At 43.3% G+C, this 23,808-nt stretch overlaps 5 protein-coding genes across 6 annotated transcripts; 2 read left to right on the top strand and 3 right to left on the bottom strand.

Moving 5' to 3' along the window:
- Positions 1-691: 691 nt before the first annotated feature.
- On the bottom strand, positions 692-7,081 carry pi4k2a (phosphatidylinositol 4-kinase type 2 alpha). The gene is made up of 9 exons (XM_084465288.1): positions 6,645-7,081; positions 5,573-5,773; positions 5,341-5,472; positions 4,995-5,148; positions 4,498-4,559; positions 4,282-4,381; positions 3,899-4,032; positions 2,537-2,596; positions 692-2,281 (listed from the first exon to the last, which is right to left on the bottom strand). Exons 1-9 carry the CDS (start codon positions 6,981-6,983, stop codon positions 2,120-2,122), a joined length of 1,344 nt encoding a protein of 447 aa, XP_084321414.1. The 5' UTR covers positions 6,984-7,081; the 3' UTR covers positions 692-2,119.
- Positions 7,082-8,656: 1,575 nt separating this feature from the next.
- pgam1b (phosphoglycerate mutase 1b) lies at positions 8,657-11,796 on the top strand. The gene is made up of 4 exons (XM_084465696.1): positions 8,657-9,013; positions 10,089-10,363; positions 10,645-10,825; positions 10,979-11,796. The coding sequence occupies exons 1-4, from the start codon at positions 8,875-8,877 to the stop codon at positions 11,146-11,148; spliced, it is 765 nt and encodes a 254-aa protein (XP_084321822.1). The 5' UTR covers positions 8,657-8,874; the 3' UTR covers positions 11,149-11,796.
- Positions 11,797-12,201: 405 nt separating this feature from the next.
- On the top strand, positions 12,202-16,171 carry exosc1 (exosome component 1). Its single transcript, XM_084465939.1, has 8 exons — positions 12,202-12,239; positions 12,941-13,056; positions 13,426-13,500; positions 13,900-13,988; positions 14,081-14,114; positions 14,224-14,274; positions 15,186-15,270; positions 15,393-16,171. The coding sequence occupies exons 1-8, from the start codon at positions 12,212-12,214 to the stop codon at positions 15,497-15,499; spliced, it is 585 nt and encodes a 194-aa protein (XP_084322065.1). The 5' UTR covers positions 12,202-12,211; the 3' UTR covers positions 15,500-16,171.
- A 139-nt stretch (positions 16,172-16,310) lies between these two features.
- On the bottom strand, positions 16,311-20,281 carry knop1 (lysine-rich nucleolar protein 1). 2 transcript variants are annotated; one of them, XM_084466166.1, is made up of 7 exons: positions 20,246-20,270; positions 19,759-19,833; positions 19,408-19,476; positions 18,264-19,280; positions 18,102-18,173; positions 17,358-17,426; positions 16,311-17,072 (listed from the first exon to the last, which is right to left on the bottom strand). In XM_084466166.1, the coding sequence occupies exons 4-7, from the start codon at positions 19,266-19,268 to the stop codon at positions 16,755-16,757; spliced, it is 1,464 nt and encodes a 487-aa protein (XP_084322292.1). In that variant the 5' UTR covers positions 19,269-19,280; positions 19,408-19,476; positions 19,759-19,833; positions 20,246-20,270; the 3' UTR covers positions 16,311-16,754. The 2 variants fall into 2 exon arrangements, with proteins under 2 accessions (XP_084322292.1, XP_084322293.1); XM_084466167.1 differs by lacking the exon at positions 19,759-19,833 and having other exon boundaries at positions 20,246-20,281.
- Positions 20,282-21,617: 1,336 nt separating this feature from the next.
- On the bottom strand, positions 21,618-23,135 carry gprc5bb (G protein-coupled receptor, class C, group 5, member Bb; the record flags this gene model as incomplete). The annotated part of the gene is made up of 3 exons (XM_084466277.1): positions 21,618-21,662; positions 21,742-21,851; positions 22,007-23,135. The coding sequence occupies 3 exons, from the start codon at positions 23,133-23,135 to the stop codon at positions 21,618-21,620; spliced, it is 1,284 nt and encodes a 427-aa protein (XP_084322403.1).
- Positions 23,136-23,808: the final 673 nt, after the last annotated feature.

The following is a 23,808-nucleotide window of genomic DNA, read 5'->3' on the forward strand; positions in this document are numbered from 1 at the left end:
CAGCTTTAAGGTGTCGATTTTTGTACTCAACATTCTGGTCAGAAGGTAGGCCTATGTGTTGGACATGTAGCGTTTCTGTACACCCCAGACTCTCTGCTCTGATTTAGGATGCCCAGATGTCCGTGAGCTATGAGACCATACTTTAATGAACCCCCCCTCAGTTCAGGTGATGATCACGAGCCGGAAAATAACTCATACATTAAGTTATGAGATAATTCATTGTTTTACTGAATTGCATATTTGGGTTGTGTAAGATATTCAGACAAAATGTAGTGGTACAACACTAGATGAAGTTAAGCAATGTCAGGGTGTATTTAAACATTTTTGTAAGACACAATATTCAACGCTTTTAATTGAATAAAGTTTTGTTGTTACTTCTCATTAAATAAAACAGACTATATATAGTTCTTGGTAAAACTACATTTCATGTCACATATGGGTGAACATGACTTTATAGGATTTATAATGCCTTAAATCACGTTTGACCAATCCTGAAATGAAAAGTGGAAGCTTTGTGGCTAAGAGCCCACACCTCTGTTTTTGCAGATACATCAGAAATGATTGCAGATTTATTTCTGTCCGTATGTTTTCCTCATAACAGTGTGAAAAACGTGATATCGGACATGATTTAGAAAAACGATAACTCATGCTCTCATATTTTTTTGGATAAGTAATACAGATTGCAACAATCAGGTGGAGCTAGCTTATATTTCAAACGGACAAAAACACACCAACACAATCTGCCAATCTTCTCCAGTTATAAGCACTTCTGAAGCACGACTTCATTGTAAACACTTTAGACAACTTGTTGTGTTCTAAAGTGGTAGATTTACACTTACACTGAAAAGATGGTTGAGAAGTTTGAAATGATGCGCAAGTGTCAGTTATAGGGTTACAAAGGTGATGAGAGATTCTACCTCCCATATGAAGTCGTGTGAATAATGGCGAGGGTCAGGTTCAGGATCTTGGAGGGCAAGCAGTGTCAGCTGTACTATTACAGTTCTGTTCTTGGTGCTGCAGGCTCCAGGCTGTGTGTGTTTGGCGGAACTGTCTCAGAGCTGTAACAGAGCAGTATCGCTTCACTTCTCTGGGGAAATTATAATACTGCCCAACTGCATGTGGTTAAAAACGTTTCAGCTTTAAGCTGTATCGCTTTTGTTTTGGCTCTTCCGCCAATCTTAAAAGGGTGCTGTAAGCAATATTTATTTGTTACAATAAGTGATAAATAGCTCTATATTTGGACAGCCATCACTGATTAAGAGGGTTTGGTCAGTATCATCGGTCACAAGTCCATTCACACTGCAGTAAACAAAAGAAAATAAAAAGTGGTGTCCCTTTCCCACTTCATCCAATCAAGAGAGCGAACTCCACAAAGAGGCCACCCTCTCTGCAGGCAGAGGGTCCACGGGAAGGCGGCAGGATTTCAGCGTTGACCGACAATGGCAGAACAGGCGAAGCTACCAATTCCAGGAACAGCTTACACAACCAAACACGCAAAGCGGAAGAAAACGGCAGATGAAAAGCTGCCAGGAAAGAGAGACAGGAGGCATGCAAGGCACGCTTTCTTGTGGTGACGTTGGGAGAGAGAGGGGAGTGCTAGTTGCAAAAATGGAGAGGAAGTGAGCCTAAACAACGACATTGCTTAAAGCACCTTTAACACTGGGACGATTATGCATATGAAGGCCAGGTTCAATGAGGGGGAACGCAATCCCCAAAGTGTGAAGCGCTTTTGATTATGGTCTAATGAAAAGTCTAGGTAAAAGTATGTGATTTCATTAAGTGGATTCCAGAGTGTCTCAAAGGTACATAGCTTTATCTATTAAAAGTTAGTCAGTAGTCATTAACGTCTACTCAAGGCACTGAGGCAAACGTGGAGAAATATCCTTTGGGGGGAAAATCGTCTCCTTTTGGCCTCAACCCCACACCATCATCAACATCTACCTCTGGCATCCAAAATGTCCATTTGAACGAGTAGCGGTGAAGGGTAGGAATTATTTCCATTTGGTCACCTTTCCTGAAGCCTGCACACTAAAGACACTGGATTCCTTCCTTCAATCCACACAACATGGACACCTTCTTCTGGCTGTGGTCCCGCTTTGTGCTGCTTCCTTCTCCTCCTTCACCACCAGGTGAAGAAGGGTCTCCGGCTCTGGAAGCTCTGTGTGTATGACTCGCTGTTGGCTCTCTGGGGCGCCCGGGCCGTCTCCACCAACACTGGGGGCATCTGGACCAGCTGGAGGGGGCTTTTGCCGTCCTTCAGCGCCTGACACAGGTTGAGGATCTTGCAGGGAGAAAACGGTGGGATGAGGTTTAGTGGGGAGACTGGTTATGTTACAGCAAACTACTGGTATCGCTCAGCTCACTCCAATCAAGTCAAGAAAATAAACAATGAACATCCTTTATACATGCTTGATGTCGAAACTGCTCATCGATTAAGATGTGTTAGTGCACAGTGTTAGTATGTGGGTAGCATTATTCAAAGTATTGAAACTGAATGTTTGAGTTTTTTATTTTTTACAGTTTTAGCCAGTCTTACCTGGCCCCTCATTACAGCGACTTGCTTGTGGAACTGTCCTCTGTCAAAACCTGGATCTTTCTGGAAAATGAAAATAATGTCAATTATTGGCAAGAAATACTGGCTAGAAAACACCATTGAGAATAATGATCAAACGGTTCCACTTTTCCCTCATTCAAGGATAGGATGATGATGTTCTTCTTCCTCATTCGCCCAGCACTAACCCACCATCACCATGGCTGATTGTTTCCTCATCAGTGTTGCGTAGGGGTGTAACGATACATAAAAGTCAAGATTCGGTACGTACCTTGGTTTTTAAGTCACGGTTCGGTATGTTTTTCGGTACAGCAGTTTTTTTAATTTTATTTTTATTATACACATTTTGTTTTATTTTATTTGATTTATTAAATTGTATCAAACAAATGCCTTACACACATGAAAATACATCAAATACAATTGAGGATAAAAACACAATAAAGTCCAGGACTTATTTCCATTGTGGTCCTCAACACAAAACATCAGGACAAGACAAGACACTCAAAGAGTGTGTGACAATCAACAAAAACTTCATTCATAAATTATTATTATTATTTTTTATCCCCCGGTACGTACCGAAATGAAACGTGCATCGAACCGTTAGACCCGTACCAAAAAATGTCGGTACGAATACGCGTATCGTTACTCCCCTAGTGTTGCGGGCTACAAAGTAACGCTTTGTAGTACTCCAATCACTTTTCTGTTGTAACAAATAGCGCTTTAGTTTTGCCATTCAAGTTACACGTTTTTCTGTTACTTTTTCAAATAATCAGTTCCAGTTAAATTCCTGATGCATTTGTTCTGCATTGATTCTGTTTATTTCCAACTTCTTGGCGGGAAGCAGCGTACTGAGCATGTGTAGCTCAGCGAGCGAGATGCTGTTTACCATGCTGTAGGGTAGGCCTGACATTGCTCTATAAACAGGGTGCACATAGACTCCATCTGAACGTAGCACTCTGCCTCCTGCCTATTATTTCACCTTTCATTGAACATCGAGTGGAAGATCACCTCTCACTGATATCATTGCATATGTTGCTTGCTATAATTCAAAGTAGTCCAGGCGGGTAAAACAATTATTTGCAAGTCAAAGAATATTATTTCAAAAAAATGTATTTGACTGCAAAACACTGGATATTCTCAATGTCCTGCTTTGCAGAATGTGCGCATGCGCCGGAGTATTCACCGTTCTTTGTGCTTGAGGAATGTCAATACAAGCTCAAAAAGACGAAGAAGACTGAAGCTACTTTTTAATGGCAGGAATCTTGTAATGTAACGAGTTACTTCTAAAAGTTACATTACCCCAAAACTGCTTCTTACTACTTTTGAGACATCCTTAAGCTTACATACCTTGAACAACTCATATAGATCCTCCTCCAGGTCTTTGATGAAGTTGGGGTCAGAAAGCTTTGGCAGAACCAGCTCTCTGATCTCCTGGGAGAATGGAACCTTGGCCTGGGAAAGCCATGCCCAGTAGAACGGGTCTACGGATTCAGAAAAGAGTATGTACAGTAGATGCATCCAAGATCCGTGATGTTTGTATATAAAAGAACAAGACATAAGAACTGGAGTGCAAATAAAAACACCTAAAGGTATATCTTCAGAATGTGGGCAGGACTAGCCAGAGGCGGCGAGGTTCCATCGGTGTGTGAAAGCTAAACATGGCTTAAGTCACCACGCAGTGCTAAAAACAGGCAGTACAGTAGTGCAAGTATCTCGGAGAATGTGCTTACAGGCTCTCCAGGAGTCGGGGTGTTTTAAGGGGAAGGCGAGGCCGTTGTCGATGGCGGCCAGCTTGATGATGGCGTCCTTGACCACCACCCAATCTGTGTCCTGCAGACATGGATGTAGGAAAAAATACACAACGATTGTTTGAGTGGATGTTCCAGAGGAATGTCGACAAACCTTCAGAATGTGTTCGCTGAATCTGACTGCGTCTTTGTGCTTACCCTATTACCGACAGAGTCCATCGGGCAGTCATACTTTAGCAGCCAGTTGTCGTTTCCCCTATCTGCATGTAGAAAGAAATGACATTGCTGTAAGCCACATTTGTTTCTTCTTTATAACAAAAAATTCAATGTTCAACTCTCAACTCAACTTCTGTATTGGCTGATTCATTAATTCCCTCACTCTCCACCTCAAGCTGGTGTGTGGTGAGCGTTCTGGCACCGATTGGCTGCCGTGCATCACCCAAGTGGGTGCTACACATTGGTGGTGGTTAGTGAGCCCCCCCCCCCCATCACTGTAAGCACTTTGAGTTTCCAGAAAAAAAAAGTGCTATATAAATTCAATCAATTATTATTATTATTATTATAACATTCTCTTGGAAATAACCGTTAGAACGATTTGTCTTTGCTTTGTTTCCCCATTTAGAGTTCTATCATGCAACACGATGACTAGGGGGTTAAAGCAGGGGACGTGCTGAGTTTATGGAAACCCAACGTGCCTGTGTTCCGGATGATGTAGTCAAGGACGACCAGCCGCTCAAACTGCAGCTGCAGCAGACGGTTAGTGTTCTCAGGCAGGGGATCGGCTTCAAACCTCCGCAGCCAGAAGTCTGCGTCCTTGTAGCTGTCCACGAAGAGCTGGAAAGAGCCGACCTGTATCAATGGAAATACACATGTGTTATTGAATCTTGAATCATAGGGGTTTCAATTAGCAAGCAATTCTAAATTCTAAATGGTTTATGTTTAATTTATAAAATGTCCCTCTACCAGCAGATGTGTCCCTTCATGTGCCAAATTTGTTTTTTATTGTTATTCTAATTATTATGTTATTACTCTGAGATTTACCTTAGGTGGCAGGCCAATCCTATGGAAGCGTTGTCCAACTTTAGGCACCTTCTCTAGGGCCAACTTCTTTCCCCGGGATTTGACTCTGTCTATGGCACTGTAGTTAAACGTTTCACTCGCCAAGTACACCACCTAGAGCAATGGGGACAGATCAAGGTCATTAGCCATTCCAGAGTTGTGGTCATGGTTCAAGTTGATTTGAACAAACAATTAACGTGTTTCTCCTCTTTACCTTGGTCCTAGGAACAATGTTGAGCTCTAGTTTCTGGTCAACCAGGCTGGCCCCTGCTTCAGAGAGGTAGCCCTGGTTGAGGACCAAACAGTCCCGGCCAAAACAGCAGGGGCAGCAGAGTTTCTGCAGCCATTTAGTCCATTTGGGGTTCAGCTGTCCATAGGGCTCCTCATTCTTAGGTTTAAAAACACCAATGATCTTCTATGGATGGTTTCGGAAGAAGAAAAGGGATTTGCAAAAGGGATGTCAACAAGAACTTGTTAAAAATTATATTAAAGCCATGTTTAAAATCGATATGAAATCACATCAAAGGCCCCCAGGGATCCTTTGCAAACCCTTAGCACATGACCACTAAAGCTCAAGGGTGACTCTATCGAAAGAATGTAGTGGGAAGGGTGGGAAGCACAGCTCAATGGCGTTCCTTTCACAGATTAGTAAAGTTCTGAAAAAGCAGGCTTACATGTTAAATGGTACATACAATCTACTCTACTGAACCAGACATATAATTAAATTCACAAATACTCTTCTTCCATTTCCAGTGAAAAACCAGTGACATACAGGTACATTGACTAGAGGGGCGGGTTAGTACCGGATTTTTCCACGACGAATAAAGTATATTATCAGTTACTGGGAAATCACTCCAGAAACATAGCTGGAACAAGGGAATGGCTGTTCACCAGTTGAACAACTAACTTTGTGTTTTGGGGTATGCGTGCTCGAATTACATGTAACAAGTCTCCTCTATGAGCGAGGTGGCCTGCCCTAACAAGCTTGCCCTAGCAAATGTTCTGTATGTTGTCAACATATAGCTAAAATGTAATAGCTTGGATAACAAAGTTATTGGATAACAAAGCAAATGCTAATCACACAGGGAGAACCCCGAACAGCCTCTCAGCCTACTTGCCAAGTCATCACAAGGTTGTATCAACACTGCAGGCCTTCTCCGTTATACGAAAGTGAGTTTACGGAAAAGGTTCGGGCAGATAAATTCCTTAAGGGTCCATAACAATCAGTATTAATCATACGAGTTAGTCAACATCCATAATGGCTTGTGTTCAACAACGCAACTTACCCCTTGGGTATCTTTAACGAAATAACTCCCACTTGATCCCTGATAGATTCGTTCTGGGTATATCCCCTCGTCAATTGCACGTTCAGTATTTCGGATTATTTCTCTGAATTCAGGGTCCTCTGGAAACTCGTTTCGGTGTGGTTCGCGAGGGGAACCACCGCGGTCTCGGTCAAGTAGCGGCTGTCTCTCTCGGCTGCGCCCGGGACTTCCAGGCGGAATGCGCACGACAGATCCCGGCGTACTTCCAAAGGAACCCCGGGGACTGGTAGGCTCTGTTGGACAGTAGTTGAATTCATTTGAGTCACGAAGAGGAGAGACGAGTGGACTTGTCTCGTCCATTTAATGTATTATGAGTTTCAATATGACGAGAATGCGGCGAAGAAAATGTAAACGAGGTAATCCGGACGGGTATTTTGTTGGCTAGTAAGTAGCTAACAAGGAAGCCTTCCAAAACAAAAAATCTGATGACTGTCAGCTTCCGGTAAGGGGCGGAACATAGAATGACGGCGAAGGTCTTCAGCCAATGAACAGGTATCAACAACGTAATTCAGTCCTCGGATTGGAAACAGGGGTTCCACCTCATGGACGAGCGCTCCTCCATCTCTAATGACCTAGTTAATTAAATGGACCACAGCGAAATCAGATTGTCCGAAAATAATTGGGGATCTGAATTCTTCAAAGACTGTTTTACGGTTATGTAATCTATGGTGTGATGGTCTGTTGTATTTCATTTATAACAGTGACACTTTATTAAATGTTTTATTCTAGTTCCAAAAAGTACGACTTTAGTCCCGCAACGTTGTGTTCTATAATTTGCTTATATGACCCTTTAAAAACGAACATAATTATACATCTATACTCTCGAAGAACACTCGATATATGTCATTAGTTTCAGTGGCGGTCTTAACATAGAGGCATAGGTAGGCGGCCGCTCAACAAATCTAAAAAAAACCTTTTTTTTTTTTTTTTTTAGTACACAAACAGACGAAGCAAGACGAGTCTTATCGCGGAAATAAAATAAAGGGTTAGGAAATAAAGTTACCCAAGCGGTTCAAATAAAAGAAAAAAGCGAAAAGATGCCGTTAAGTATTTGGCAATGCTGCCAAAGATGACACTTTTTTACGGCTACTGTTGGGGATACAGAAAGGACGTTCAAAGCGTTGAACATGCCGTTACAGCAGCAGCAGCAGCAGCAGCAGCTAGCTGTGAAGTGGCGCTAGGTGAAGATCTGTGAGAAGGCGTCAATAAGTAGGACTGTGTGTCAGAAGCGTGTGATGTGGAGAACAATCTATTCTCTATCTATTCCCCTTTTCTCTCTCATAGACTCTCTCTCTCTCTCTCTCTCTCTCTCTCTCTCTCTCTCTCTCTCTCTCTCTCTCTCTCTCTCTCTCTCTCGCAACCTCACTCACTCACACATACAAAGTCAATTATTCATCTTGGCAATATTTGCTATATGGCTGTATATGGCTGTTTGTGATGTTTTACTAAGTATATGACTGTTTGTGGGGTTTACCTTAAGTACTTGTCTTGCTGGTTATATTAATAATGATTTGATCTTAAAAAAAGTGAATAAACAGTGCTGGTTTTCCTGGCATTTTGGCAAAGGCAGGTGTTATCTGAAACCTTATTCTCTGTTGGGTTCCATCATGACTCTTAGTTTGTGTAGTGCTACACTTTGTGTGTTCTCTGCTTTCCATCTTCATTTTGGAGTAAAGAAGTGTATGCAGGGTTTAAAGGGGAAGATTTTTTTTCCTCATCTCCAACCTTTACTTCCGCGTATATTAGCTCCTCCAAATCTGCATCGGGGGACAATTAATTTGAAAGAAAAAGGGAATAGCTGACATTGGTGTATGGACCCATTCCATCACATACCTTCCAAATCATGGATGCATAACATGACTGCTAAAAGGCTCAGTGTCCCTGCTGTCGACGTGCGGCTCAGTGCGTCGTCCTCCTTGCCTCCTCCTCCTCCAGCTCACCACGTCGATTCTGATTGGTGGGAGGAGCAGGAAGTGCCCTTGTGTCGTATAACTGTCAAGTTCAGACCGACCAGCGAACTCTATAAACCCGGTGCCATCACGCCCATTACCCCAAACACAAAAAAGCAATACTGCGCCAACTCATCTGTAGCCGTTTGTCCGGCTATCTGCGCACATCTCTGCTCCACTGTAAAGCAAGTAATCTACCCTTGATTTACCGGAAATACTGCACAGAGGACACTGGTGTCAGGATGGCCGCATACAAGCTGGTTCTGATCCGCCATGGAGAGAGCGTCTGGAATCAGGAAAACCGCTTCTGCGGATGGTTCGACGCAGACCTCAGTGAAACCGGGGTACATGAAGCCAAGCGAGGAGGAGAGGCTTTGAAAGGTGATATACATCATACACTTTATTATTTAAATCGTAAAGTTACAGTTCTTAAAACAAAACGGGCGTGTACTCGGTCGTTGAATTCGGACGCTTTTCATAGATGTACGCATCCAACAAGCAAACCTCTATTATATTATGGGCTTGAGGAAACCGGTACCAGTTGGGCCACTGCGACCAAACTGCGACAACACACAATCAATACTTGAGTGCTTGTGACGTGGAATGTTCACAGACGCACATCGTCAGATTCGAGTGATGTAACGTTACCAACGATTTCAGGGCACACTGCTTAGTTTGGCCTCGCTGTCGGTGGCATAATTCCAGTGATGGCTGGATACCATGTATATCTCATGCTGATGCCACTGCAAGATCTTGTCTAAACTCGCTTGACTGCACCAATTAGGAGAATCGGCCCATAGTAATGCACAGTTTTGTCTTGTACAAAAAAAACAATACGTTTCAATGGTTTTTCAAACAATTTAAATGTATGTATATATGTATATTATTGTTACCCCGACTTATAACTTTTAGAATTGTTTGATTATAGGCCAATGGTCTGTAGCTACCCATAAATGGCAAGGTCTCTAAATTTGAGGGCAAAATGTATCAAGCTTATCATAGCAGTATAGCAAGGCAGATATCAATCTAGAGTTCTTTGTTTTGTTTTCATTGTTAAATTGTGCTACTGAGACGTGTCAATTCTATGGGGGAACGAAAGAGGACAGGAAGGAAGTGACCAAGCATTTACTTCCCAAACACTCTTGTTGGATTTGCGTGTCCCGGACAAAACTCCCTGGCAAAGTCAACTATGCACCAGGCATATCTTTGATTTGATAAATAAAACTACTCACAATGAGGACAATGGTCCGTCGTGGTCCCCCCCCAAACATACACAGTTTGCTAATGATATGCTGTTACATAACCATGAATGGTGAACATCAGAGTAGTAGGCCTCTAACCAAAACCGATGAGAAGGAAAAGAAAAAGTAGCCTTGTCATGCTCCAACTATAACCAAATGCCATTTTTCTGTTTTTTGGGTTGGTTTGACCTTTCTCCTACCTCCTCACTCTACAGATGCTGGCTATGAATTTGACGTGTGCTACACCTCTGTGCTGAAGCGGGCCATCCGGACCCTGTGGCACGTCCTGGACAGCATTGACCAGATGTGGCTGCCTGTCCACCGGACCTGGCGCCTGAATGAGCGCCACTACGGCGGTCTGACCGGCCTCAACAAGGCAGAGACGGCCGCCAAGCACGGAGAGGCCCAGGTCAAGATCTGGAGGCGCTCCTTTGACACCCCGCCCCCACCCATGGACGAGGGCCATGACTTCTATAGCAAAATCAGCCAGGTGAATGACCGCTGATGGAAAACCGAGCCTTCATCTTTCACGTGCCGTCATCCTCCATTACAGCTCCTATGTACACAGACATCTCATCACACTCTCAAGCTGTGTGTGTGTGTGTGTGTGTGTGTGTGTGTGTGTGTGTGTGTGTGTGTGTGTGTGTGTGTGTGTGTGTGTGTGTGTGTGTGTGTGTGTGTGTGTGTGTGTGTGTGTGTGTCCCCCAAACAATAGAATAGTAGAAATGTCGATGCAAAGAAATGTCCGCATAACGTCAACATGCACTGTAGGATCGTCGCTACGGTGATCTGACGGAGGACCAGCTCCCCACCTGTGAGAGCCTCAAGGACACCATCGCCCGCGCTCTGCCCTTCTGGAACGAAGAGATCGTCCCCCAGATCAAGGAGGGCAAGAGGGTTCTGATCGCCGCCCATGGCAACAGTCTCCGAGGGATCGTCAAGCATCTTGAGGGTAGGTTATGAGGCTGGACAGAGGTGGGCCATGTGCAAAACTTGTGTGTAAAGAAAGAAGATGACATTTCTGTTTAATTCAATCATGATGAGCAGGGTTTTACTTACATCCCGGATAGAAATACACAGAAACTGATTCTTTGTTTTGTTCCAGGTATGTCAGAGGAAGCCATCATGGAGCTCAACCTGCCCACGGGCATCCCCATTCTGTATGAGCTGGACAAGAACCTGAAGCCTGTGGGGCCCATGCAGTTCCTGGGAGACGAGGAGACCGTCAGGAAGGCCATGGAGGCTGTCGCCGCTCAGGGAAAAGCCAAGAAATAGAGCCAGTACCTCCTATGGGGCTCTGGGAACGATCTGTACCACGCAACAGACCAGTCATTTGCTTAGAGCTATCCAACGACACCAAGGTTATTTATGTAACGTCGTAAAAAAATACAATATAATTCAACCCACACTGCGCCGGAACCTCAGTGAGAATTTCCGTCTCCCTTTATCTCTCTGTCTTTCTCCTGCTCACTCTTTCTCTTTCTTAGTATGAATTACATACAGTACATCTATTGTTCTCCTCTGCTCATATATTCTAACTTGTGGAGTATTGAAACACACTATGTGTATGAGACAATGAGTATTTCTAATGTTGACCACATTGAACACCGACCAAAAGAACTAGGGACCAATCCACCAGAGCAAACATAACAACATGGCCTTGCTGTAGTGGAAAGTAATTAATTAGAATCAAATTAGTAGTCTAACACTGAAGGAATAGTACATGATTTGTCCTTTAAAAAGCCCAGTTTTAATTGAACGACTAATATTGTGAAGGCACCCTTATTGCACTAAGTTTAATGGGAACATTCATTCAATTGAACCCATTATTGAAAATAACAGTTGCTCTGCACACCAAACTGCTGATTTTTGTTTTCTGTTGCTGTGTTGTGTGATATGGAATAAATGTCATGTGATACATTATATGATGACTGAATGTTGTATCGATATATTTGTATCGTGCACTACATCTGCAACTGTTGCTGTTGTAATGCACCAAGTATAATGAAAGCAAAAGCTTAAGCTCCCTATGGGTTTATTTAGCAAACAAATTCAAACAAAAACATCAATGGAAACTATGTTTGAATGCATAAAACTACGATACTTATTTAAATATAACAAGTCATAATACTATATTTACTGAGAAATATAATACACCGATTTATAATTGGTTATATTTTCTATTCTATAACAGACTCTAGGCCCTAGGCGGTTGTCTGCCTCAATAAACATGGCGTATCCTTGCGACCATTATCTGCACACAATTTGAATAACCAATCAGGCACTACTTGCACTACGCGTCACAGCCAATGCGGTTGCAATCTCTCTTCTTGAAAACATGTCGCCCATGAAGCTGTGTGTTCCAGGTGAGTTTCATAGTTGTTGTGAAATGGCGTTAAAGTCTGGATCAAGATTATTAAGTTATTTAATTTTGTGTTGGAATATAATATTATGAAATACCATGATACATATATATGACTAAATGCCATTTGGTCCTCAAGATGCTAGTCACGTTTTCAGCTCATGTTAGCTTCCATGCTTGCGAGTGATTTTTACACACATCACTTTTTTCCCGTAGAAAATGCTACATTATGTTTTAATGTTCTTAATATTAGCCTCGTTAGAAGATGCATCTAAATTATACATGCGCCTTTATGTCATTTACGCTTGTATCGCGGAGATACAGGTCAGAAGAACTTCAGTATCTCCTGCTAGTTGTTGACTTTTACTTGTCAAGGCAGGGTTGGTTCACTAGCAGCTCCTTGACGTGCCCTGCCCATTGCCTGAAGCCAAATTCTGAAATTTCGTCTCACTCAATGCTACGAGTGAGACGAAACAAATACCATGCAAATATGCAAAACAACTAATTATAAGATTAGGTTTGTTTTATCTTGTTCATCATTTATTTGCATGTTAAGTTAGGTACTTAACCAGCTGTAAGAATTTTAAGAATCTTAAGAATTTGATCCAAGGGTTACTATAACTTAATAGTTGGCTCTGAAAGGTCAGCTCTTTGACAATTTATTCAGTGGATTGTGTCTGTGTGTCTGTCTGTCTGTCGATATAGGTGACAAGCTTTGCAGCACAGATGACTGCATACCCGGTACAGGCGTGTACATGCGTCACGGTTACATATTTTCTTCACTAGCGGGCTATGTGCTGAAAAAAAACGAGGGCGAAGAGGTAAGAATGAGTTAAGGAGGAGCAAAAGTCATAATGAAAGACCTCAGGATTGTTGGAATTCCAAAACAAAATGTATCGTGCAACTTTTGACGAGAGTACAGGAAAAATAAACCATGATTGGATGTCCTGTTATTTTAAAGTAATGAATGGGTTGGGGAACACCACTTGCCACCATCAAATATAATATAATGCACACCCTTGGGATGTTATCCAAGCGATGGAGTATTTAACAGCATTGTGGTCTAATGTTGTATATATGTGACAGGTCTTTCCTCACAATGGTTTTCAACATGAATGTATTAATTTTTTTTTTTTTTGTACATGGTGTGTGTATGATGGTGTTTGTATCGGTCTCCCATCTCTTGACAGTTACCTGTGATCTCTGTGGTGAGGGAAACAGAAACGCAGCTACTGCCAGATGTAGGAGCCATAGTCACCTGTAAGGTACGGCTCTGCCTGCAGCCCCTTGGTGTCACTTCATCCACGTGTTTCCATTCAAAGCACTCCAATCAACGGTTTTATTTTACTGGACACAGGTGTTCAAATTGTTTGTCGTTCTGCTCGGTTGGGTTTGGTTTCATTGCCCCTGTACTTAAGAAAAAAAAAAAGTGATGCATGTCAATGTATAATAATTATTATTCGATGCAATCAAGCCAATAGATAAAGAAAAGAAAATTATTATGAAAGCACCATCAATTCCTTGAACAGCTCCTATCTGTCTCTGTAATGCTAGCCCTAACTTTAATAACACACTGCCATCAAGGTTGTGTGCAGGGCCTTTTTTGTTTTTAATATTATAATTATTAACAATAATAATGCAATGGCTGTTCTCTGTATTCTCAGGTAACCAGCATCAATCCACGGTTCGCAAAGGTTCATATACTGTACGTGGGCTCCACACCACTGAAGGACCGCTTCAGAGGCACAATCAGGTAAGGGTTCCAGCACTCTGTCTGTAAAGATGGTCTTAAATGCAGTTTAAGTATTTCTTCCTAATTGAATGAACGCCGCTCTTATACCACAGAAAAGAAGATGTGCGGGCAACAGAAAAAGATAAGGTACGTTTGATGTCCGTTGTAATCTCTGTCTTGTTTTTATAGTGATACAGGAGTTGTAAATCTGGTATACTGTTGTGTTTAATGGACTCATCTGTTTTAAACTGTTTAGGTTGAGACTTACAAAAGCTTCAGACCTGGAGACATTGTGCTGGCTAAAGTGGTATCCTTTCATCTGCTCATGGATCAATGAAGGATATTAACAACTTTTCATTCAAGGTTACAGTTTAATTGAAAGAGCCAGTGAACCCACTGATTCAGATGGAGTTCAAACACTGCTGAGATTTTAAGGAAAGTGGGGGGCGTGTTATTCCCATGGTTACGACCCACGCCAACTATGATACCTTTTTTAGTACTGTTGTTGATTAGTACCGTCATTACCGCCACACTGCTAAGACAGAGCTTCACCATCCACACACACCGTAGCGTTATACTAAGTGTCCGGGAAGACTGACTCTATCTCTGAAGTAGACATTAAATACATTGCTGCTAAGACAGAGCTTCACCATCAACACACACGGGGAAGTTATACAATAAGTGTCTGAAAAGCTAAACTTTCTCAGACACTGCAGTCAACCGCTGCCCAGACAGAGCTCAACATATCCACACAAATCGCGCCGCCGGGGCCCCTTGGTCGTGACGTCAGAGTACCTCAGATGCCACTTGCGTTCATAGGGTTTTTGGGAGACTGGCACTTGGGGACTTATTTCAGTAATGGTGATCAAATGGCATAGATTACTATGTTGACAATCATATAAGACAAATTAAAAAGTGGTTTTGGGTTCACTGGCTCTTAAAACTCGGTTGTACTGCAAAATACCCACATAAGAATGTGTACCTGGGTTGTGAGTGCCAAATGCAGTTTCTAGTGGAATATTTGTTACCCTTTTACTACACCTTAGAGTTCCCAATATTTAAACATTTCAGCACAGACTGCTGAAATTTAAAAAAAAGTATATATACTCACCTGTCTTAATTCGTCAAGTTTAGTCATTTTCATTTATACTCTGTTGCATGTCTGTTGCATGATTCCCTTTGCTGTTAAGGTTGTTGACCCTTGACCTGCCATCTCAGATCTCCCTTGGGGATGTTCAGTCCAACTATTTGTTGACTACAGCTGAGAATGAACTGGGTGTGGTTGTGGCACACAGTGAAGCAGGTAAACAGTGCTTGGACTGTTAGAACGGAACAAACTTTATTTGATTGTCATTTTTCAATGTTCAGGCCAATTTGTAGAACCATTACATTTACACCACCTAAATTTCAATGTCTAATTTCCAGGTGCCCAGATGGTGCCCATCAACTGGTGTGAGATGCAGTGTCCGCGCACACACACCAAAGAGTTCAGAAAAGTAGCGCGGGTCCAGCCGGAGTATCTGCACGCATGAGCGGAGGGCTGCAACGCACGCGGGGCAACCCTGACACATCCCTCTCTTCCACATGGAACACACAGCTTCATCATCGGCATTGTCCTCCTATCCTGACCCCCCCCCCCCCCCCCCCCACGCACGTCTTACTCTGAACTAACGGACCTTCTTCCTGTAGTTGGCATGCTGGTCTTTTTACACCCTGCAGACACCATATTATCTAGGCGAGCTTGAAACACTCAAAAGGTCCCATGATGCACAGGCATTTGGTCTGGTATAATTGACCAGTTCAGAGTCATGAAGGGGACGGTATTATTTCAAATAATATCCAAGTTAGACTAGTGTGAGCCAACACGGACGTCTGTATCTGGACACACTTTGGTGAGCAGCACCGCTGAAACAATGCTGCATGCTGGGCACTGCCCATTAGCGCATGTGTGTAGCATTTACGCTATGGAAGTTGCTGATATAAGTTAAGTTGAATAAACATGGTTCAAATAGGTTGTTTTTTTTGCAGAGGAAGGCCAACTTCCAAGGTGTTTTCTGTCAAATCTGAATTCAATCATATTTTGGAAGTATGGCAAATGCATTCTTGTGGCATATTTTCAAAAGTCATGTTTTTTTAATTTGCATTGCCTTTTATAAATCACCATACACGTCAAAAGCAGAACGTAAATAAAGTTATCAAAGCAACTTATGTCCAGTGTTTAATTTGTTTAGCCCCCCCAACCCTCCGAACCCAGTTGAAAGGGCAACTCTTCAGTTATAATAATGTACATGTAATCAATTCATGAGCTTAAGGAGAGACCTGTATGTTACAATTTTTGCAAAGTTTATTACTTAAATGTGATATTCAAGTCGGGTCAATGAAGAAATGAGCATCAATGTTTAACTTGGAATCACATGCGTAATGGATATAATGTATGTACATCAGAGGCATTTCTTGCACAGAATTTGAGTTGACAGGCACATTTATTTATCCTAAAAACACCATTTAAAACCACTAGCCCCTAAAAAAGACAACTTGTGTCCAGGCTATATTCCTTATTTAAGGATTTGGGATTTTACAGTGGGCCTGTAGAGTTCTCCTTGCATAATATGTAAATCATATTATAATTCCTCCTGCATTATCTCAATGAAATTCTACAGAGCTCCAAGTAGAAATCGGTTGACCAAACAAAAAGAAATTAAGAAATAATTAAGAACAAAAGAAATTAGAAAACAACATGCACCTGTTGTCACTTGAACCACAAATACGTTTGATTCAGTTATTGTATCAGTCGTCGAAGCGGACCGATCGACTTGCATTGGCGTCTATAGAAAACTTCTTGCTGGATGGCGCGGAAGAAAAACCAAGTCCTGCACCTCTGGCGCTAAAATCCACACGTCTCGACTGCGCACGCTCAAACTCCCCCAGAAGGGCCTGCTGCAAGTCCTGCTGTTTGTCCTGCGCCAGGGCCATGTTTGGCCTCACACTGCTGGGCCCGCTGGGACTAGCACTGTTGCTCGCCTTCTTGAAACCGCCCATCAACCGCAGGAACTTCTGCTGTTTGTCAGTGCTCTCGAACTGAGCCGTGCCCCACTGGCCAAAGCCCTGAACAGCACACAAGTAGATGGAAAAATATATATTATAATACAATGTTTGCCATCTTCATCGCATTATATTTAGTGAGGCAAGTTATCTGCGACAAAGCTCTAGTAAAAGGACCCCATGGCCTACATTACCAGGTATATCAGGTATATCAGCTTACCCAATGGACTGTACCAACTAGGATGCTGATCAGTCCATCATACATCTGGTAGGACACTGATGTAGGTCATGTAATGATTAATCACCTATACCTAAATAATAAGGACCCTTTAATATGCTGACACTTACCAAAGGTTTAGCTGGGGTTGGGGGACGGGATTCTTTGTCGATGTCCATCTGTAGAGCCAGTCTTCTTTCCTGGAACAGAACAGTGTTTACAGGTTACTGTAAGGTCTTCAGGCCTACCCTTCTATGTATCGAGAGCAAACTGATAGAGGGCGCCATGACATAAGGAGTCGTAGGTCATTCAATTATGCAATTAGAATCACCTATAAGCTGGAACAAATCTAACTATAAAAGCTAGGGTTGGCATGTTAAGCATTTTTTGTAATTTGTTGAAATTCTCTTTACATCCCAAGCGCATCCCAACTAAATGCTCAGACAAAAGAAAGATACAATTCTGGTATCTGTGGCTGTTGCAGATCATCGTTCGGCCCAAATTAATCGATTGGATGGCTGTGTCTACCTGCGCACTCTGCCCGTCCTCTCATTGGGCATGACAGGAGTTTTCCCCAAGGCTAAGCAAGCCTATTGCTGAAGCTAGTGAGATCAAGTGTTTTGGGGGAGTGGCTTTTGCAGGAGGACAGATGGGAGGGATGAGATTATTTCCAGCTGGATACTTTTAAGATCGATCTAGCTGTCTAGTTCCTCCAAATTCCCTTCCCTACTGAAAATGAAACCCGAAATCATGGATTCAGCATCAAACGCAGAACATGGGAATACAGTTAATTGGAAAGTAGAAGGAGTTCAGTTTCAATGCCATATTACATTTTTTTGCATTTGTTGGGACACATTCTTTATTAAAAAGGCTACCTGATTAATGGTCACCTCGTCCCTGTTTCCAGTTTTTTCCGACAAGAACACCACATCCTTGTGGGGGGTCACCTGCAACCCGGCAGAAAACAATTTAGAACATGTTTAAACAAGGAAAACACGAGTTGAGGATGCATTTATCTGTGACACCAAAGCACTCACCTCTGGGGTTGGCTCCATTCCAGGGGCATCATCCTCCAATTTGATCTTTTTACTCTTCTTCTTCTCCTTCTTCTTCTCCTTGTCCACACTGACCTCTACTTCCTCCTTCTTTGCCATCCTTTTGATTTCTTCTGGAGCTCCCTTTCCTTTGCCCTTCGAGTCAGAGGCCACAAAGACAAACGTCTCCGTATTCTGTGCCATATCTTTGACTGCCGCCTGTTTGTCTACCTTTGCATTTTTCTTTTTTTTCCTCTTCTGCTCTTTATCGTCGACGACACTTGCCTCCTGGGCTCCCTCGACCTTCGGGGAAACCTCTCTTTCCTCCCCCTTTATTTTCTTTTTCTTCTTTGGCTTTGGACCATCTTCCTCCACGACCACAACACTACTGGACGCTTTCTTCCCTTTAGTAGGCTTGGATTCCTCCTGCTTTCCTTCCTTCTTCTTCTTCTTGACAGTTTTGAGCGTGTCCTCGCCCGTTTCTAAATGCGCTTTCCTCTTCTTGGCTTTGTGATGGACCCCCTGGGATTCTTCTTCTCTGGCTATTGTCTTAATCACAGATGTTTTAGGCCCCGTTTTGTTCTTTTTTGTTGTCTTTGTCACAACGACCTCGTCCTCCTCCTCACTTTCGTCTACATTTATCACCTCGCTTGGATTCTGTACCTTGACCTTTTTAGACTTGATCTTTTTCGTAGCCAACGCATCTTCCTCATCTGCCTTGGACTGATCCGACTTGTCTTTTGTTTTCTTGAGCTTCTTTCCAGAAGGTTCTTCCTGGGCTTCAAGCTCTTTTTTCTTCTTATTCTTCTTCTTTTCTGTGTTTGGAGAACCTTCCTCGGTTACCTCACCCTTCTTTTTTTTCACCGTAGTGAAGCTCTTATTGTCCTCAAAGCTGCTGGCGTCTTTGTTTTTCCGACGTTTTTGTTTCTTCGCCTTCGCCAGCGTTTCTTTTTCACGTCGTTCATCCGCTTCTGTCATGTCGCCTTTCACCATGTCTAGGGTGACCATCGCCTGTGCTACCTTTTCAAAACATTAACATAAAAATATGAAGGATAGGATAAACAAACCAAACCCAGTATTGCATAATGTCATCAGGCCTTGCATACAGTTGTGGCGGGACAAAGCCGGCAGTAGACTAGACACTAACCAAAGGTCTTCCTGGTTCTCTGGGCTGTGATTCCTGGTCAATATCTCTCTGGAGGGCCAGTCGATGATCCTGTAAAAAGCATGAAAAGCAGAAAGCGGTTTGCTGACAGGGTCATACTGATTCCAATCTTTAAGGTTAAGTTTAAAACACCTTTGTGTCAGACCTTTAATATTGTGTTTGTTTTGTGAGGGTTTTCTGCTTAATCTTAAATGCTGACAAACCATGCGTTAAGCGCTTAAAAAACATTTATTATACAATACAGAACAGGACAATATCTTGATACGTGTGCTTCACACACACATTACTCAATATTGTCAGCATTTAATCAAGCCTAATGTTAGGTAGGCCTACCTTGTTGATGATAATCTCATTGGCCCTACGTGCAGGTTTTTCTAAAACGAAGATCACTTCCTCGGCCGAATCCGTCTGATATTAAATAAACGTAATCCAGACACAATGTATACATTCAGAACATAATTATGTATTCAATAATAAATGGTTCACGCATTAGTGTTGTTGTTATTGTCATTGACATCAACAATAAGACCCGTGACGCCAAGGGAGAAAGTCTGGTAGCTTTAATATATTTCTCACCCAAGTCTTAGCAGGTATGCCTATTAGTAAGAACAATATAAGACTAAGGTTAACCCTGATATTGAAATGATATCCCTTGTGCCGGCATGTTGGCTAGCTAACGCATGTGACATTTGATTGCAAGAAGAAGTTAAAATAATCATTAACACATCGAGCATTAAGGTATTAACTGGGCAACTTACTTACTATTTATGCTAACTTTTCTATTATTAGTTTGCAACTATATGAGGAGTGATTTACTTACTTTGGCGAATCACGTGGAGTCGCGATTTACCTTCCTTGACTCGGAAGTGTAATCTCCCTGTTCCTGCTAGCAACGCACCAAGCGTCCTTAGCAACCAGGAACTGATCACCAAGGCCTTCTTTAGTCGGGTTGTTTAAGGGCCTATTCTTCATTGCCCACGTAATGAAGCCCCTTGCACATTTATTATTATTTAAGTAAGCTTGAGACATCGTAAGCTGGAAGTGGCATGCTATATATATATTATAAATCGCTATTTGTTTTCGGGGTGTATCATCATGGAGGTGATGAGAGTTCACCCCTAGCAAAGCGAGCTCTGCAGAACATTCATTAGACGTCATTATCAGCACAATATCAAAATAGATCATCAATCGATCTTGGTACACGATGAATAGCCTACTTATGAAATAAATAATTGAAGCCTGCTGTCACCATCCCATTTTATAAACCAGGGTTGGAAATGACTGAAAAGATAATTGATGCAATTTGAGTTGACTCAAAAGCGTTGTGCTATGTTTACTAATATCGTAATAATAATAATAAAAACATGTAGTATTATTCCATTTTTTTATTATTGAAAAAAAAAACAGTTTTCAACAGAAAGGAATTAATGCACAATCTACATTTTCGTATTATAGACCAATCACACACTTTATAACATGTAATTTATTCACTAAACAATAAAATACTCTGCTTTGCTGCTAATCTCAAACTGGCACAGTGCGCAAATACATTTTAGTGTAAACAAAGTGCAAAATGTTATCCCCCAGATAGCATTATTTATTCACAAATGAGCTATTCATAATTAAGACATTTTAAATATTGAATATTTGGACACACAATCTATTGACACAATTCTGATTTAATATATATATATATATATATATATATATATATATATATATATCTCGTATTTACATTCCATGTAAGGCAGTGCTTAAGGAAAAGACTGCAAAGTGAACAGACAAATTGTGATGGGGGCATCAACGCTGTGCTCTAGGTGAGCTGCATTAGCAAAGCATTGCATTGGGTAAGGAGTGTTTGGTGAGAAGCATGCAGCGGCTTTTGCTTTTTGTATGTAAATAGTCAGCAGTTCATGCGTATGGTATTAGAAAAAAGACCCTCGATGAATGACCCTCGCTGCCTTCGGTACAATCACTTCAATACTGAGAAGGAGAACCCCCCCACCACTAATGTTTGTTCCATTACACTTATGTAAATAATAATATGTTGTCTTCAAAATATGCTAAACATTTGAGGCAATCCAGCAAAATGACACTGAAAAATGTATTCAAACAAATAAGCAGTCTGTGGCTGATAAGATCCTCGTGTGTAGAACAGCTTCTTCTGCTGTTATGTTTTGAAACCAGGGTTCTCACCACAGCTGTCTGCCAGTGTAGTTGATTGGGGCTGTAGGCATCTGCAGAAATGATCAATAATCAATTATTAACATTACAACACACACACAGACGGACGGACGGACAGACGGACAGACTTACCGCTCCACCGTTCATGACGAGAGCCATCTCAGTAGGTTGGTACACATGACCTCTGAAGGGTATCCCCGGACGCAGACTCCCTTGGTTGCTGCGGTAGGTTCCTCTCAGAGCTGGAACACAACACAGACCCACCATATTATAATTCATTCACCCAGGCAACGCTTCTCATGGCTCACACGGGAACGCTTATTCCAGCCAGAGCGCCACCCTTTTCTATTGGTATTGATTGCATCCATGCACACAGCATTGCATCCACATGACATACTTGCACTTTGTTCTTCCATGGCGAAGGCCTGGTTGTCTGCGAAAGGCCGATGTGGACGGCCAGGCCGTTCCTCTCCAAAGTGAGGTGGAGGGCGAGGCACGGTGCTTTCAAAGAAGTCCGGCGTAGCCGCCGACAGCGGTTTCCGCAAACACAAGTGGGCTTCTGGGATAGCGTGGAGAATCAACAGGATCCAGCCTTGTGCGACCAGAGCCACTGCCAGCGCTGGCTCGTCCCACACCTTGGAGCCCCCCTTCCGTCCTCCGGACCCGGACCGCTCCGCTCTCCCCTTTGCCCTCAGCGCCGGGTTTCCATAGAGATAGAATCCCAGCCAGGCGACCCAAAGCAATGCCGACGCCAAACAGGAGAGGAACAGCCAAACGCCGTTGCACCTCCATCTCTTTTTTTCATCCTCTGCATTTCTGTCCGCCTCTTCCCGTCCACTGGTCTCCATCTCCCCGCCGCAGAGCACCACGCCCAGGGACAGCCCCATGGCCACCAGCAGCAGGCCCAGGGTGTACACGCACGTCAGGGCAAAGTCCACCGGAGGGTAGTCACAGGCCGGGTGACCCTCCCTGACCACGGTGAGCAGCACCCACTCCCCAGAGATGATGCCCTGCACCAGGGCAATCGCCGCCCCCAGCCCGGCCAGGGATCTGCCTGCCGGACTGGCCTTGCCGGCCACCAGCTTCCTGAGCCTCAGACCTTGGACGAGCAGGCAGGAGAAGCAGAGGGCAAAGAGAGGCCCCCACAGGGCCCGGCGCACCACACAGAGGGCCTGGTTCTTCCCCACCAGGTAGGCCAGCGAGAGGGAGAACAGGCCCGTGAGCGTGACCAGGAGCAGGAGCAGGGGGCCCATGCCGGAGCGCCTGTCCGTGTCACAGATCCAGCGCAGCTTCACCATCAGCACCACGGAGAGGACCAGGGAGGTCAGGACCCCGCCGCAGGCCACTGCCTCCAGGACCACCCCCCACACAGAGTCCAGGTCACACAGCACTCGGTAGGGAGGGTCCACGTCCACGCCACATCCCCGCGGAGGAGGTGGGACGTGGGAGGAGGAGGACGAGGAGGACGACGATGAGCCACAGCTGAGCAGGCAGACGAGGCAGAAGACGGCAGCATGGACGGCCATCCTGGAAGAGGAGGAGGAGGGAGAGGGACTCGTTTGAGACAAGACAGATGATACCGAGACAATTCAGCAGGAGGAAAAAGACATGACATAACAGCATAACATGCTTGTCAAGGAAGGGTAATATTGCTAATAATGTATTGGTATCCAAATTATTTTGAGATCAGATGCAGAAATGACCTTACACGCACACACACACACACACACACACACACACACACACACACCTACTGTAGAGAACTGATTTTAGCAGTCGGCAATGGTTTCCATGGGAACAAGACACAGCGTGGGCTGAGGTTGCACACAAGCTTTTATAAGTAGAGTCCCAGTATCTAAAAGAAAAGCACGACCACAAACACACACATACACACACACACATATCCATACATATATCGATTTAAAACGTACAAGAAGAACTTGATTGTTGACGAGCTCACCTTGTTGGTTGCACTACGAACTTTGACAACGTGGCATTCTTTTCTTATTAACCATTCACATTAGAGTCGGGCTGGAGGACCAATGTTGGCCGTTGATGAAAGATGAGCTGGAGATACTTCGGCGTCGCATCTCTCCCAGAGTCCCCTCTGCCTACTGACCAGTGATGCTGTCAACAGAGTCCCTGGAAGCAAACTCTTGTGTAAGTCCTGGCGTGTGACTGTGTACATTCCCCACACCG

This window comes from Micromesistius poutassou, assembly GCF_964030765.1.
Source record: "Micromesistius poutassou genome assembly, chromosome: 3".
Lineage (NCBI taxonomy): Eukaryota > Metazoa > Chordata > Actinopteri > Gadiformes > Gadidae > Micromesistius > Micromesistius poutassou.